Source organism: Periplaneta americana, chromosome 16 (genome assembly GCF_040183065.1).
Source record: "Periplaneta americana isolate PAMFEO1 chromosome 16, P.americana_PAMFEO1_priV1, whole genome shotgun sequence".
NCBI lineage: Eukaryota > Metazoa > Arthropoda > Insecta > Blattodea > Blattidae > Periplaneta > Periplaneta americana.
In genome coordinates, this window is record NC_091132.1 from 165,871,602 (window position 1) to 165,884,779 (window position 13,178).

At 35.4% G+C, this 13,178-nt stretch overlaps 2 protein-coding genes across 2 annotated transcripts in view; both read left to right on the forward strand.

The window, feature by feature from the left end:
- LOC138691783 (zinc finger protein ZFP2-like) overlaps positions 1-3,315 on the forward strand; it is a 12,293-nt gene extending 8,978 nt beyond the window's left edge. Inside the window, exon 4 of the mRNA XM_069814175.1 lies at positions 854-3,315. Coding sequence (XP_069670276.1) covers positions 854-2,006 — 1,153 coding nt within the window. The 3' untranslated portion in view covers positions 2,007-3,315. The remainder of the gene's footprint in view (positions 1-853) is intronic.
- Positions 3,316-5,002: 1,687 nt separating this feature from the next.
- LOC138691428 (zinc finger protein 665-like) overlaps positions 5,003-13,178 on the forward strand; it is a 38,802-nt gene continuing 30,626 nt past the window's right edge. The window contains exons 1-4 of the mRNA XM_069813354.1: positions 5,003-5,139; positions 6,883-6,983; positions 7,338-7,475; positions 8,730-8,812. Of these exons, the coding sequence (XP_069669455.1) occupies positions 6,888-6,983; positions 7,338-7,475; positions 8,730-8,812 (317 nt within the window). The 5' untranslated portion in view covers positions 5,003-5,139; positions 6,883-6,887. The remainder of the gene's footprint in view (positions 5,140-6,882; positions 6,984-7,337; positions 7,476-8,729; positions 8,813-13,178) is intronic.

Here is a 13,178-nt window from a genome sequence, read left to right on the forward strand (position 1 = left end):
AAATATAGTGTAGAATAACACGTTAACTTTGAACACTGACATTGTTAGTACCTTCTGTACAATGTTTTAAACATTATTGTAATATATTAAGCCCTTATCTTTTCCATATAACTCGTAATGAACTGCATTAGGACACTGCCTTCTTAATTGAGTGCTGCACCGTGATGTCATGGTTTTTAGAAAAATAGTCTATGAAGAAGGCCATATTTCAAGCATACATGTTCGAAACTCCCTAGTGTGTGGTTTACAAGTCAGCTAGTTGCTAGTCACTAGTGTGTAGTATGGACTTGAGCTTTGAGACATAGCCTTAGTTCACAATAACGAATTGCTAAACAGAGATCATGGAGACACCTGGCGGTGCCATATGGCAACGGCAAAATTCTCACAAAGTGTACATAAGAAAATAATAAAAAAATATGTTTCTTATTTCCGAACATCTTCTAAGCAAGATATAAAGTAACCAAAATTTAAATAAAAAGTAATAATAATTTCGGCGTTAATGGGTTACGATGAAAAAACTGCTTAATAATGATTTGGCTCACGTTCTTTTTACAGGAAATGATGCATCCACCCCTCCAGATTGTTTTAGTACCCGTAACTCATTTTCGTAAAAATATGGACTCGTGTTATTACCAATCTGATTCAATTTGTTGCACAGGTGAAGACCATTTTTCCGAGACAATTTTGATACTTCCATCATTGCACATAAATTAATTATACAAGGCTGTACCTCAATGTATCTCTAGTGGTAATATACCTTCTCATGAAATAAGTTTGTTTGGGTTTGAATATTCAGTAATTAAATATCTATTTATTGCGACTATTTTATAGACTGATAGTTTATTTTCTTCAGGATTGCAACTGCCAATGAGAGGAATGAATCATCAAAAATCGATGTTATTGCACTTGAAGAGAACGAGACTGTGTGCGAGATTCCCAAGAATTCAGGTTCCTCGGGGAAACTTGCGCGGACTCGTGAAGATGAAAAGCAATTCGAATTGTCTAAAATATGTATGTCGAATTCGGAAAAACTGAAGGACGCAGTCAAGATACCTTTCAAATGTGATGTTTGTGGTAAGTGTTTTCCAACGAAAAGTAGCATTAAAAGCCATTTACGCCGTCACACAGGGGAAAAACCTTTTAAATGCGAAGTTTGTGGCTGGTTGTTCTCGGAATTGAGTGACTTAAGAGAGCATGGACGCAGCCACACAGGCGACAAACCTTTCAAATGTGATGTTTGTGGTAAATGTTTTCCGACCAAACGTAACGTTAGAACTCATTTACGCCGGCACACCGGTGAGAAACCTTTCAAATGTGAAGTTTGTGGCAAGTTGTTTTCGGATCTGAGTGACTTAAGAAAGCATGGACGCAGTCACACAGGCGAGAAACCTTTCAAATGCGATGTTTGTGGTAAGTGTTTTTCAATGCCAACAACCTTAAAGAGTCATGGACGCTTGCACACAGGCGAGAAACCTTTCAAATGTGATGTTTGTGGTAAGTGTTTCGTTCAGTCGGGTGCCCTAAAAAGCCATGGACTCCTGCATACAGGTGAAAAAACTTTCAAATGCGATGATTGTGGTAAGTGTTTCTCTCAGTTATCCAACTTAAAAACCCATCTACGGCGGCACACAGGTGAGGGACGTTTCAAATGTGAAGTTTGTGGCAAGTTGTTCTCGTATTTGAGTGACTTTCGAAGGCATCAACGCCACCATACAGGCGAGAAACCTTTCAAATGCGATGTTTGTGGAAAGTGTTTTTCAATGCCGTGTACCCTAAAGAGTCATGGACGTTATCACACAGGCGAGAAACCTTTCAAATGTGATATTTGTAGTAAGTTTTTTACAAGTTCTAGTAACCTGAAAAGTCACGAGCGCCTGCACACAGGCGAGAAACCTTTCAAGTGTGATGTTTGTGGTAAGCATTTCTCTCAGTCGCGTACTGTAAAAGTCCATGAACGCCGGCATAAAGACGAAAAACATTTGAAATGCGGTGTTCATCATGAGTGATTCTCATTCAAGGAGTTTAAAAAGCCATAAACTGACTGTAGGTATCCTTGTTATTGTCAAACTTTACATCATCTTCAGCAGTATCTTCTGAATTTTCATCTATAATTCGCATAATATTGTCAGGACCATCACGAAGTTTTCGTGCTTTTTTACAGTGTCAAATAAAATACACTTACAAGAAAATAAATAAACTGCGCTGAAAGAAAATTGTCTATTAATACGTAAATCTGACGTGTACACTTCCAAATATATCTTAGAATTACTTAGTTAAGCATGTAATTTGGAACCTGCTGTGACGACTGCTAGTCAACAACTGACAGATGGGGGCATAACTAGAAGGAGAGGAAGTTTGATTGATGGAAAATGTAGTGAGGAATAATTGATGACCGATTATACGTCAAAATTACGAACGATAGCATTCTAGGGTTAATGTGGGTATATACAGGGACATCATTTTATTTTTACTTGCATTTTTATTGTACCTGCATTTCTGAATGTACTTTACTCTCACCCCTTCACTAATGTCCTTGCTCCTGTCAGACACAAACTTACGGCCGCTGTTGCATTCGAAGTCTTCAAGCAGTGAAGTAAACACTGCAGTGTATAGTGTGTTTCATAAATATGATTGCGTTTTCTATAGAAGAAAGAAACTATATTAATAATATCGTACTAAAAAATTATATTCAAGAAACGATAAATTCAATATGCGTACTGAATTGAAGCCTGCATTGTAATGAACGGCAACCATTTTCAGCAACTTGTTTAAAAATTCAGATTAGCTTTTTTTTTTAATTGAGGTGGCTAGAAGCAAAGGCATGCTAGTGACATTTGTAATAACATGAGTTAAGTGCATCCAGTGTAAGCAAAAGTATCTAAAATTTTAGTGGCAAAGGGATATTTTAATCGCATCACACATTAAAATTTAAATAAAAAATTTCACCGATTTTACGAAAGCTTAAATATTTAAACCCCATTTTCTCAAAAGTAACTTAAGTGCACTTACAGCCCTTTACTTATGACCCCCTCAATTTAAATGCACTCTCTATATTGTATGATAACATCAATAATTAATAAGCTAAATAAAGTAGACATTACATAACGAACATAGCCGCCTGGAAAGTTGAGTTTTTGAAAAAAAAACCTACTGTATTTTGATAAATTCCGTAAAAGTGATGATCAAACTGAAAGTCGCAATATCGTATTTCCCTACAACATAAATGGATACACTACTTTTCTCTCCTCCTGTACCTAGTAAAATGATTTGTTTACATATTCCACTAGTAACATCAAACTCCTGTAATGGAAGGGGGCAACAGTGTTTCCAAGTATAGCCAGATTAATGTTAAAAATGTTGGTAAAAAATAAAGTGATGTCCCTGTATTAAAGGAATTAAAATAGGTGCAATATCCTTAACACATGTTCTTTTAAGAAGTGATCAGTCACTTAACCAGCGAAAATCTGTTGATCAAATCTGACGGAAGACTGATCTCCGATCAAATACTGATTGTTCTTTCTGCAACAGAAATAGAACTGATGGCCAATCAAACCCTCCTTGATCGCCAATCATATTTTGATCAGTGTTTCTGCAACTGGGCCTTTACCCAGCTAAAATCTGTTGATCAAATCTGACGGAAGACTGATCTCCGATCAAATACTGATTGTTCTTTCTGCAACAGAAATAGAACTGATGGCCTATCAAACCCTCCTTGATCGCCAATCATATTTTGATCAGTGTTTCTGCAACTGGGCCTTAGACCAAATATGAGGGGACACGCTCTCTTTGTGCCCCTATTGTTAACGGCGCCCCGGTGCATGATAGATGTGATAAAGGAGCATATTTTTAAGATGCTTTTAATGAGACACTCCATCTGTTCGTCTGCTGACAATAAAATTTTGTTCAATTGTATGTTATTTTTTGTGCGGTCTCCCAAATGTGTATGTCTGAAGAGAGATTTTTATTTTATTATCTGCTTTTATTATTATTATTATTATTATTATTATTATTATTATTATTAAGAAGGAACTTGAGAGTTGGGTTTAGATTATACAGTTTACAGTTCTATAATATTTCTTTTCTTTCAAGCTTTCATTTTACCGTAGTTTTAATCATGCTGTTACTTTCTCTCAAAAAAGAAATGTTGTGATAAATAAACACTGACCTACAGTAAGTAATGTAACATCAGATTTCCCTAAAATCAGTTATTCTTTAAGAGCAAACAGTTACAGCATAAGTATATATATTTCTCAAAGTTAAAATAATACTGATTTTCTGATTATATCTTTGCGTCAGCTTTCCTCTCCATCTCACGCGAACTAAATGAACTAATCGAACTAAATGATTAACTGCATTAGCTTTTCTCAAACGAACTAAATGATTATATACGTCAGTTTTTCTCTAACGAACTAAATGAACTAAACGAACTAGATTATTGACCTAATCTCACTATCGAACTAGTTCGCCGCGAACGAATCTGTAAATTGAACTATATATATCTGTTTTGCTTTGTAGCTAACCAAAGAGTTTGTTGTAACACGAATGCGCATCTTCAGGGCAGTGAGATGTGTGTAGCAGCACTGCCAACACATAAATTTTATCCCCATCAGTCTAACAACTGGAAATCCATAAAAATTAAAACAAATTAGACCCACACATATCTTTTTACAAATAAAAACAAATATTAACGCAACTTCTTTACCAATCTTGATTTAAGAAAATAATAATAATTATTCCACATCATCTACCTCTAGTTCTGCAGTTATTGTGCTGAGTTGGTATAACCTCCTCCCAAAAAATTGAACGATTAGAAATGACAGCAGCTTAAAAATGTCAAAGACGATGGAAGTCGTAATTTCCGCCAGGAAATCCGTCACTTGTCAAAGCCAATCTTTTCCCGTCCGCTACATTCAAATTCCGTCGCTTTTGACGGAATTTTAGTCCCGTTGGCGACACTGCTGTTTAGTCGCGACCGTTGCTTACGTGATTATACTCCCGTAATCCCGTAAGCAAGGGTCGCGACACTCACGGCAATATTGATATCCATTGTTCCTGAGTGTTCAAGTGCAAGCAATGAAGTTCTCTCTCTGTTTATCGTTATATTATACTTACGTATATCAGATTACAATTGTGGAAGAGGTAAGGTATAAGAAGACCATCCCTCCCCCACAACCAACATTTAACATTCATTTCCTCAAACTAAAACGTGTTACGAAACCCCGGTAATAGTAAAACAGATGTAATGAAAACAGAAGCACAGGTATAGGCCTACTTTCGTCTGAAGTTTATGTTGTGTTTACATATTTGGAAATAAAATTTTGCAATTTACACAAGTATCCACCGGCCACTGAACGATTATTTCTCACATATCACTGCCAATGTTGGACTATAAACCAATTTTCGGCAGTCTAATGTAAAAGAGTGCCTACAAATATTTCGAAAGGTTCAGAGAGAAATTAGGCCTACACAAATTCAATCTTCTAACACGATTTTTTTTTAAATTAGGTAATTTGCTGAAAAGACATCGTTAGATATGGGCCACTTTTACACTGGAGTAATTTAAGTTTATTAATCAAATATGATTCCACTTACTGTTGTGCTTTTTCATATGCTCACCTGTATGTAATTTCTATTTCATACATATTTCATTGCTATTTTCCATTCAGAGATGACTAAGAGCGAAGAATATTAGTTAATGTCTCCTATCTTTCTTCAAATAGTGTTTATGTGCCATGTTAATTTTCATTTGTTTTCATGAGTTAACAATGATGCACATTGGGGACAACATACCTATAAGAAATTATTTTCCTACATAATCCATGCAATGTTCACGTTGATTTGAAATGATTAATCGAAGATGCTTTGCTTATTGTTTATTACACACACGTTTGTATGTAATTTCTATTCCATAGGTTTTTTTCTGTTTCAAGATCATTAAGAATGGTAACTATTATTCATGCTTGTAGCCACCGGCGTGGCTCAGTCGGTTAAGGCGCTCGCCTGCCGGTCTGAAGTTGCGCTCGGGCGCGGATTCGATCCCCGCTTGGGCTGATTACCTGGTTGGTTTTTTCCGAGGTTTTCCCCAACCGTAAGGTGAATGCCAGGTAATCTATGGCGAATCCTCGGCCTCATCTCGCCAAATATCATCTCGCTATCACCAGTCTCATCGACGCTAAATAACCTCGTAGTTGAATATAGCGTCGTTAAATAACCAACTAAAAAAATTCATGCTTGTTTTCTGTATTTCTTAAAATAATATTATGTGGCATGTTAGTTTTTATTTGTCGTTGTTTACGAAAAATGATGCGCCAAAAAATAAAAAATAATACTAATTTTGTACTCACTCCACATCCTATATTCACATTTGCTTTTCAGTGATTTATTAAAGAATGTATCAGTATTTAAAATACTAATTTAGAAACATGTTACATTTTTCATCTTTGTATCAAAAGAGAAAGCTCTCTGGACCAAATTATCGTATTTTTCAGTGGTCGACAGTACTCTCTGAAATGGGTAGTCATATAGTATAATATTATATTGTACGTAGCAAGACCTATTATTCAATCGACAGAATATTTTGTGAGGCTGTCATGACTGAGATATCTATTGTTAATTGCTTTTGTTTATGTCAGCAGTCCTTTATTGACGAGTATGGAAGATTCTCGGTCAGTTACTGACCAAGAACGTAATAAGTTTGCGTTTGAATTTCATTTTATTTCCATAGTCCCTAATACTAGCAGGTAGCGGATTCCAGAGTCTTGGCAATGGTATTGTGAAAGAGGATAAGCACTGGGAAGTGCCATGTAAATTAGATCGTAGCAAATTCTAATGAAAGTTTCTCAACAACTCACAGTGTCAGTCACATAACCTCAATTGTTTCAGTTGAGATGGATTTAATCAAGATTGAACCTGGAGTTGATCCATTGCACTTACAAGCACATGATAACACATACGAAATAGAGGAGAATAAGGCTTCATCAGAGGTAAAGTGAAAACTCTCCCTGTTTCTTTTTTGTTTGTTTAAAAGTTCTTGATGATATATTTGTTATTGTACTGAAGAATAATAATCAATAAAATATCCTACTCGAAAAGGCATTTGCAGACGTCGTGTAGAGTATAAATCAGATTCTTGTACACATATCACAGTATATAAATTATTTCCACAAGGTACACTTTGCATATTATCAGTCATTGCGTGTGCCCTAAGATCTTGTTGCCTTTTTGGGATCAATTTTCTTATCTAATTAGTTGACAGTGTGAAGAGTTAGATTTTGGGATATTACAAATATTTCAAAATAACCAAATATAATCATTCATGATGTCTTTATGTCCTGTAGGAAGAGAAGTTATCGCATCTGAAAGCGACAATCATGAAAACAGAATGCATGGACCAGACTTACGACATAAAATCAGAGATAAAGATTGAAGACTCCCCGGTGCTTACGAGCTTTGTATTCGTGAAATCTGAAGTTGATGTAAGTTGTTCACTGTCAGTATACAGATATGCAGGTAGTCCATTTTTTAATTATGTGAAAACCATTAAAAGTGCAGTATTAACTGTATTTTTGTTTTCAATAGTTTATAAACTTGGAGAGCTTTCATTTTTAGATTTAAAATGGATTATGTATATGGAAAAAGTTCTTGTGTATATCATTTTAACTTTACAAAATCTTTGTGGATATCATTTTAACTTTGCAAAATCTTTGTGGATATCATTTTAACTTTACAAAATCTTTGTGGATATCATTTTAACTTTATAAAATCTTTTCATTTTTAACCTAGCAATTACTATGCTCGAAGGGTTCAAGCTTATAGATAGGTTTATCCAAAGTTCACAAGGGATTTGGAAGTCCTCTAACCTATTTAAGAAGTAATTTTATAGAAAAAAATAATAATAAAACATCTGTGCTTGTAACAGTTTGAATTTATTTTTATACAAACAAGTCTGTGAAAATTTGCAACACTGTAAGTAGGTCATCTAATGTTCTTTCTCAACTTGATTCATAGTATATTATACTCCTTCCAAAATAGTTTCTTATAATTTTCTGGACTTGCATTTATAACATCAGCATTAACACCGTTTATTACGGACTTTGATCTGCCATAACTTCCTATATCTCTCACCAAATTGGTTTCTTATTAATTTACAAACTTTTACAAAGACGGCAAATTTCATGTTCCATCCCTCAACCCATTTCGAGATGTGAATCTTCTCAGCCCGCTGGAACTATCTGTATTATTTATTATTATATAGTTATACTGAATAAGGCCAATTTGATTGTGTGGAAGCAAAATTTGTATTATCTGTTATGTTATCTGAAAAGAACAAGTCGTGTTAGGGAGTTTGCACTTTGAGAAAATAAAACCTTCAACAATGATGCATCAGCTAAACGTATTCATATGTCAGTAAATACAATTTTACTATTAATTTGCTTGAAATATTGTAGCAAATTTTGGTTACGTATTTTGCAGCATAAATACACATACACAAATTGTCTAGGTTGAGACTCGATTCCTGTGCATATCAAAATAGGCATGTAGCCTGAATTGAAATAATATATAAAGGATATACTTCAATATAGTTTGGAGGAAGCAATGGGATTTTGTATAGAAGTTATAACCTTACTGAAAATTGAGATTGGGTTCATTAGGTTTGAAAAGTTATGTGTCTGACTTACGAAACCGATAACCCAGATGCCCATGTCTTCATTATTTACCCGCTTTTCCAGGAAGATATGTTCGATGTGGACGGAGTTCAGCAGGAACAGAAAGTGGAAGTATCTTCAGAGGAGGATGAAGTGTTTCCTGAGAGGTGAGTGTAGTGTGCACTATATTTTAAAGTGTACCACCCACTTCATCATTTCACTTTTATCTTCGCATTTGCATCTACATTGCTTATTGTTAGGGTCACTAATTTTTCCATCTTGTTGTCCTTGACCTTATAGCCTGTGTTTGAGCATTGCAAATACTCAGCGTACAGCAGGGATGTAGACAGTGTTACGGTAGGGAAATCACAATCATATAAACGGGACAGTTTATGTTATTAGTGCCTGATATACGTCATTCACAATAATAATCAGCAATAAAAAAGTGTAATCAATTTATATAATACTTCTACAAACGGCAGTGGAATAAGGCATAAATATTATTTAAAAATTGAAATATCTGTTATATATAATTATAATTTTATGACTGTTTCTGTATAAAATAGCAGTACTTGGCGTTAAACAATATATAGCATATTCTTCTAGGCAAAAATAGCATGTTCCTGTACTTAAATTATATTCTATTACGAAACATTGAAAGAAAGAACCATGTACTAGTACGTAAATACATGTACAAATTGAACAACAGAAAAAAAAAGTAGTTTTCCTACGCGTTTATATCATTGCTTAGTTTTTATTTTTATTTTTATTTTTTTTTTTTTTTGTTGCTATTTGCAATGTGTACTTATAATGTCGGAAAATATTTTCTTATATTACAAGAGCTCGTTTTTCTTACTCGAAAGACTTATTGCAGACGCTTGGCATTTGATGTTTGTTTTTAGATATCTCTACATCAGGTAATATTACGTCAGCAGTTTCAATCATTAACTTGAACATGAATTATTGTCTGTCATTTGACTCCTTAGCAAATTTGATGACACTCAATTTAAGCAAAAGTAACTACCAAATGTTTTCACTCGGTAAAAAAGAAAGAGAATTCAATATCCAGTATAATGGCCAACACCTTCCTAGGACTTATGAATCCAAATATCTTGGAGTTATTTTCGATAGTAAGATAACATGGAGCAACCATTTGAAATACATTTCTGAAAAAGCTCGTAAAAATTCTCCCTTGTAAAAAGACTAGCAGGAAAGAAATGGGGATGCTCTATAAATACTTTGAACACTACATACAAAATGTTTATACAGCCAGTGCTGACATACTGCGGAGAAATTTTGATTACTTCACCTTTCATAAACGACATAGAATATGTTCAAAACCAAGCTCTCAGACTCATTACTGGTGGAATCAAAACAACTCCAATAGATTGATTCTATGAGATTCCTCCCTAACATTAACAGTATCAAAATGACAATAGAAGAAAAAGCACTGATTCAATATCAAAAACTTATCAGATTACCAGGAAACAATTGGCATTCATACAGTCCTCTCTGTAGATTGAAAACTCAGAAAAGTTTCATATCCATTGTTCAAGAATTAAAACAGAAAATCAATATCCCGAATTTAAAAGAAAACTTACAATTTAAACCAAACCCTTTAACTCTATTAAATATAGAATATAATCTAAATTTAACGGAAGAAATACTGAAATCAGAAGTAAACACTGAAATACTGAAACAATTGTCTTTAGAGATAATTAATATTAGGTACCCTCCACAAAACTGGCTTCATTTATACACTGACGGATCCTTGATCTCCAGAGAACAAGGTGCCGGTGCATGTGTTACGTGCTGTCTCTTCTCACTTTATAGATCTCTTGGATATGGAACAACAAGTTTTGATGGTGAAATCATTGCAATAACGGAAAGTCTCAGGAATCTTCTATGCCAATCAATAAATTAAAAAATGCAGTTATATTGTCAGACTCCAAAGCAGTTATTCTATCAATCGTCTCTAAACACACACCTTCATCTCAAACAGCAGAAATAACTAAAATGCTCTCTCAATTATTATCACTCAATAAAAGGATTGTATTCCAATGGATACCATCCCATTGTGGAATCCTGGGAAACGAGAATGCGGATGCTTTAGCAAAGAAGGGCAGCACTGCTACTTACAGACCTGTTACTAAATCTACGTATTACTCTGTGAAAAGATTTATTAAATATACATACTTAGACTTCAACAAACAATATTTAGTAACACAATCCCAAGGAAAAAAATGGAACTCTCTGCATCAAAATCCACAGTTAATTCCCGATTTACCAAGAAAATCGTCTGTAGCTGCATTTAGATTGGCAACAGACCATGATTGTTTGGCCAAACACCTGCATAGAATTGGAATATATATTAGTCCCCTAACTGTCCATTGTGCAACTCAAACCAAGAAATGGATTCGGAACATCTCAAAATCTGTGCTTCAGTGGCTGGTCATGATAATATCTTTGAAAAATATTGGAGTGCAAGAGGTCAAATGACTTCATTGTCAAATGCCTGACATTAGAAAACAACAACAACAACATTTATTAACTTTAAGGAAAGGAAAAAACTTTTTACAGTCATATGTACTCCCGAACATTGATATTATTTCTGAAATCAATTTTAATTTTAATATTTAAAATATACAGTAAATATTGGAGTAATTGAGGATATCATGATGATTCATTCATTCATTCATTCATCCATTAATTCATTCATTCAGTCGACCAGGTTGGCGAGTTGGTATAGCGCTGGCCTTCTATGCCCAAGGTTGCGGGTTCGATCCCGGGCCAGGTCGATGGCATTTAAGGGGACAAGGTAGTATGAAATGGTCAAAAATGGCATTTTTTAATGTTAGAGTAGTTAAATTCTCCAATCTCTCCTGATTAAGAAAATATATAGGTTTATAGTGATACGACAATTTATGGCAATTTAAATGCCATTTTAAATATGACAGTGCATCCCTTTAAACTTGGAGTGCCACATCCCCTTCTTGGTACATGTATTTCTTTGCTTCCAGAGGTGATAAAAACCGCAGGTAAATGTTATTTTGCGCTGGAAAGTTAGTGGCTGCACTGCAGCTTCGTGACGCTGCTTTGTTCTTTCTCTGTTGTTGTGTGGAAAGGAATGTGAGCATTTTTTCTTGTGAATAATAGTGAAAAGTTTAGCAGACTTAGTGAAAATTTTGGAGTTCATTATAATTTGATTTCATTTCTACAACATGCCGAGAAGTACGAGAGTGTACAAAAAACACAGATTTCAATGTGCAGTCTAACCTCCGAACTCCACGTGTTGACCATAGTGTTACAGAGTGTGTGGTTAGTGCTTCCAAGAGGAAACTAAGTGAAGCAGTTGTACATAATGATAGTGACAGTGTAAATAGTAGTAATAGTGAAAATAGTATGCCTAATGATGTAAATATTATTATTAGTGTTGACTTACTTTCATCTTTTGTGAATAAAAACACTATCTGTAAATACTGTAAGTCTTCAGACTCATTGTATATAGAGGAAAATATTAGTGGTAGATTGGGTCTCTGCTCCCAGATTGTTATGAAGTGCAAGAAGTGTGATGCTGCCAACACATCAAGAACTTCAGTATGCACGAGGCACAAATACTATGATATTAATGTCAGACTTGTATATGGTCTCCGATCTATAGGCAAAGGGAAGAAATGTGGTGAACTCCTGTGTGGCATGCTCAACCTCCCTCCTCCACCTACTAAATTTAGTGACTACACTGAATTCTTGGAAAGAAACTTGAGAGAAGTTTCCAAGGGTTCAATGATGAATGCTGCCATGGAAGCCAAGAGAGCAAATGGAGGAAATGGTGACCTGACAGTGGCTATCGATGGAACATGGCAACGTAGGGGACATTTGTCTCATCATGGTGTCGTAGCAGCAACGTCCCTTGCTACGGGCAAGGTATTGGATGTGGAAGTATTATCCAACCACTGCAGGGGCTGCAGCACTAATATAGAAGGTCACAAGTGTGTCAAGAATCATGACGGGTCAAGTGCAGCCATGGAGGCAGAGGGTGCTAAAGAAATTTTCCAGCGCTCTTTAGGAGACCGCGGTGTCAGGTATGTAAAATATTTGGGCGATGGAGACTCTAAGGCCTACAAGACTGTTTGTGAGAGTAAGCCTTATGGAGATGTAGCTATTGAAAAGCTAGAGTGTGTGGGCCACATGCAAAAGAGAATGGGGAGAAGGTTGAGAAACCTCAAGAAAGAAATGAAGGGGAAAAAACTTTCTGACGGAAAGAGTCTTGGTGGACCAGGCCGACTAACTGAGGCTGAAATAGACAAACTTCAGACTTATTATGGCCTGACTATTAGACGTAACACAAACAGTCTCAATGAAATGACATCAGCAGTGTGGGCATCATTCCTCCATAAGGCTTCAACCGATGACAGACCTCAACACCAACTCTGCCCGAAAGGACCCGACTCATGCTGTGGATTTCAGAAGGCTGCAGCTTCTGGAGAGGCATACCACCACAAGCATTCTCTTCCTAATGCAGTATTGGAGACC